This window comes from Cebus imitator, unplaced genomic scaffold, assembly GCF_001604975.1.
Source record: "Cebus imitator isolate Cc_AM_T3 unplaced genomic scaffold, Cebus_imitator-1.0 Scaffold102, whole genome shotgun sequence".
NCBI classification, from domain to species: domain Eukaryota; kingdom Metazoa; phylum Chordata; class Mammalia; order Primates; family Cebidae; genus Cebus; species Cebus imitator.
In genome coordinates this window covers 1,046,627-1,050,543 of record NW_016107417.1, presented here as the reverse complement: position 1 = coordinate 1,050,543, position 3,917 = coordinate 1,046,627, and the positions used below count along the sequence as shown (strand labels likewise).

At 62.6% G+C, this 3,917-nt stretch overlaps 1 protein-coding gene across 1 annotated transcript in view; it reads left to right on the top strand.

Annotated features, from left to right (window-relative positions):
* The first annotated feature begins 658 nt into the window (after positions 1 to 658).
* The window catches only part of CARNS1 (carnosine synthase 1), a 10,248-nt gene continuing 6,989 nt past the window's right edge, over positions 659 to 3,917 (top strand). The window contains exons 1-4 of the mRNA XM_037741550.1: positions 659 to 1,025; positions 1,461 to 1,487; positions 2,529 to 2,799; positions 3,565 to 3,704. Coding sequence (XP_037597478.1) covers positions 891 to 1,025; positions 1,461 to 1,487; positions 2,529 to 2,799; positions 3,565 to 3,704 — 573 coding nt within the window. The 5' untranslated portion in view covers positions 659 to 890. The remainder of the gene's footprint in view (positions 1,026 to 1,460; positions 1,488 to 2,528; positions 2,800 to 3,564; positions 3,705 to 3,917) is intronic.

Genomic DNA, 3,917 nt, shown 5'->3' with positions numbered 1-3,917 from the left:
CCTGAGGAAAAAAAAAGAAGAAGAAGAGAGAGAGATAGGGTCTCAGGGTCTTACTGTATTGCCCAGGCTGGAGTGCAGGGGCACAACCAGGACTAGCTGCAGCCTCGATCCCAGGGCTCAGGTGATCTTCCCACCTCAGCCTCCCAAGTAGCTGGGATGACAGGCCCACACCACCTCAACCAACTGGTTTTAAAACAGTTTTTGTAGAGACAGGGACTTGCTATGTTGCCCAAGCTGGTCGCAAACTCCTGGGTTCAAGCAATCCTCCTGCCTCAGCCTCCCAAAGTGCTGGGATTCCAGGCAGCCACCGCACCAGGAGAGGCTGGATCTTATGGACATCCCGCCCCTGTGTGCAAGTCCACTGGGGCCAGGAGAAGTGGGGAGGGGGCTGCACAGATGTGCAGAGACCCTGGCCCAGGAGGGCCTCTGGGAGAATGTGCAGTAGGGTGGAACACTGGCGGCTGGGACAGACAGCTGCAGGGCTGGGAGCTCCAGACTCCATCCAAAGGTAGGGCTCAGGGCTGTGTGCCCCAGGCTGCTCTCCTGGGCACCCCACCCCTAAGGGCAAGCCCTAGTACCAGTCTGTGCCTGCTCCGCCTCTCCCCGCCCCTCCTCTCCATCTCTTCTCCATGGTGGGCCTCCCTCTCTTTCTTCACAGCAGCCCTAAGTCTCTGACCCTCGGTGACAGTCTCTGTCCATCTGCACCTGGCCCTCTGTCGGGACTTCCTCTGTGTCTCTGAAGATCCCTGTCTCTTCCTGCTCCATGCCCTCCTCCTGCCAGGTCCGAGTCCGCTCCACGTCCCCAGGTCTGGGACGTTTTGGGGGAGGGTGCGTCCCAGGCGGGTCCCTGTCGGTCCGTCCGCCCCACGTCGCCCCGCCAGGCACTGGGCATGCCCCAGGCGCTTCTATATAAGGCAGCGCTGCTTGGGCCTGGGCCTGTGCCACTGCCACCGCTACCGCCGCCGCTGCGTCCCGCCCGGTCTGAGTCCGCCCGCCACGCTCGCCGAGCCGCTGCCGCCCACCAGGTACCCCAGCTCCACAGCCCGCCCCGGGGAAAGCCAGGGAGGGGGGCGGCCAGGGCAGGAGTCGCCGGGACGAGGACCCCCGGGCTCCCGAGTCCAGCAGCGGGACACTTGACACTACGTCCCCCATCCCTGGGACCCGGCTCGCACCCCCACACCCGGAAGCGCCCCCGCCCCCTGGAGGGGCGGAGCAGAGCCAGGACCCTAGGGCAGTGAGGACCCGTGAGCACTGGGGCAGGAGCCACTCGGTCTGGGCAGCAGAAATCACTCCTCTGCTATGGGGCGGGGTGGGGCAGCCTTGGCCCCTCTCTGCAGGGACAGGACAGAGGAGCAGTGGTGGCCACCTCTGCACTCCCAAAGTCTAGGGGCTGGAAGGCCAGGCAGGGACCTGGCTGCCCTGACTCCTTTGTCTCTCTGTCCCTCTGTCTCTGCCATCAGTCCCTCAGCTGCTCCACCAACGAGATGGTGAGTCTCCTGTTGTCCCTCCCCCAAAAGGCCCAAGTCCCTGTGCAGAGAGCGGGCCCAGAGGACAGCAGGCAGCACTCAGGACCTAAGCCTGGGGGCTGCTCTGTGCAGACAGCTTAGACTCATGGCCAGCTCCCCGACCCCTCCCCACAACCCCGCCTGGTGCATCCTGGGAGGTGGGCACTCTTAGTGCCCTGTGACATTCATTCATTCCATGGCCCTTCAGGGAGCTCACCTTCTAGGAGAGGGCATGGTGGCTCTGGCCCTGGCAAACTGGGATTGGAGCCCAGGTGTGAGGCCCAGTCCTCTGCCGCCTAGGCGACAGCCCACCGTCTCCCAGCAACCAAGATTCTCGGCCCCAGCCTCATCAGCCCCCAGGGGATGGGACTGGGCTGGCACCAGGCAACAAGGCCCAGAGAGACCTCACAGCTTCTCAAGGTGGCTGAGCCTGTCCCCTGGAGGACACATCCGGCTGCCAGGCCTGGGGACTGCAAAGAACAAGAATTCCATTCACACTGAGCCTCTCAGCAGCCCCATAATGGGGTAGGGCGCCAGCCTGAGAGAGGGGAGTGAGGGGAAGGGCATTAGGTTGCTGGGTCATGAGAGAGATGAGCCACCCCAGAGTGATGCTGGGTTCGTTGGTTCATCTAATCATCATTCAACAAACACTTACTGAGCAGTGACTGTGCCAGGCACGGTTTAGGTGCTAGGGTTGCCTCCGTGAACAAAACAAGCAAAAAACTCTGCTGCTGTGAACCTAGCTAAGGCGGACTCCAGCGTGGGGTGGGGCTGGCCAGCAGGACACTGCTTCCTGCCACACGCCCCCCGGCACCACACAGAACAGTTTCCAAAGCACTCCCACCTACGAGTTCCCATTGACAAGCCTTCACTCCCAATATAAGTCTTTCCTCCCCTAGTCCCTGGGACAGTGACAGCCCTGAACATAGGCCAGACTGGAAGAGTGGGAGGCTTACACCCTTGGGTGACTTAATGTGCCCGAGGGCCCACTCTGCCCAAGACCCACCACTTCTGCCCTCTCAGCTCTCCCTGGATCCATCGGGTCCTGAGTGGGATTGCCCACTGGGCTCCAAGGACCTGGAGGAAGAGGGCCCCTGGGGAGGGGGCTCTGGCCTGCCACCCACAGGCTGCTTCCCTGGCTCCTGGCGCCAGGACGTGGGCCTGGACTGCAAGGGCTCCCCCGAGGGGGCCGAGGCCCGGGCCTGGACTGTCTACTACTACAGCCTCCTGCAGAGCTGTCTGCAGCAAGCTGGCCTTCCGGAGACCCAGGACCGAAGCCAGGTGCCCCGCACAGGTGCCCGAGGGCTCCCTGGAGGGGGGCACCCCTGGGGGCAGGGAGGGGCCCTCAGCCTAGTCTGCCTCCTCATCCCTGCCCAGGTTGGTCCCTTCCCCAGGCTCTGGTTCGGTCTGAAGGCAGGGAGGGCACAGCCAGATGGCCCAGGGTAGGCAGGCATTATTTCCAAGGGCATCTGGCACCAGTGAAGTCAAGGATTGGGATTTCTGCCCTCACGCCCTCCCCACAAAGATCCAGCCCTGGGATTGGCAAACCATGTTGTGTGGCCCTGAAGCTTCTAGAGAAGGCCTCGGGAGCTGTGGCAGAAGCAGCTCAGCAGCTGAGATCCCCCCCCAGGCTCCTCCCCTTCTGCGCCTCCAAGCTTGTTGTATATGTCAGATTTTGTGTGGACAGACAGTTCACAGGTAGAATACCTGAGAATCACAGACTTGGTCCCATTGCACAGGCTGGGAAACTGAGGCCGGGAGGAACACTGACTCCTCCAAGGTCACACAGAAAGTCAGAGCTCAGGCTAGAACCCGGGTCTCCAGTCACCCAGCCTGCAGCACCTCTGGAACAGCTGCAGAAAGAGGGGAGCCAGCCTCATGGGGGGGTCGGGCGGGCACCTCCCTTCCCCAGCCCACTCCCTGTCTGTCCCGTCTCTAGTCTGATTCCTGGGAAAATCTGGGGCCCCAGGGTGAGGCCATGAGTGTGGAGGTAGTGGAAGGTGGGCAGAGAGATGGCAAGGGAGCCCCTGGTGAGCTAGGCCATGTTCTCTTTCCCGAGGCTGTCCTGGGGCGGAGGTGACCTTGTGCGTTCTGGGCTCCCCCAGCACCTTTCTGCCTGTGCTGCTGGAAGGTGGGGTCCAGAGCCCCGGTGAGTGTGTGCTCAAGTTTCCCCCCCGCTTCTACAGAAAGGGCAGCCCTGCCCTGGCCCAGCCACATCCCAAAATACCCACCAACCCTGGCAACTGCCTGCATTCCACTGGAGCAGCTGCCATGCTGAGTGGGGATGGGTTCTGTGATCAGCTGCCCTCACTCTGCTACCAAGGGTCCCCGGCTGCAGGGGGAGGGCACGGGGCATCAAGCCTTCCCTGGCCAGCCACTTGCCTTCTCTGCCCACAGGAAACATGCTCCTTT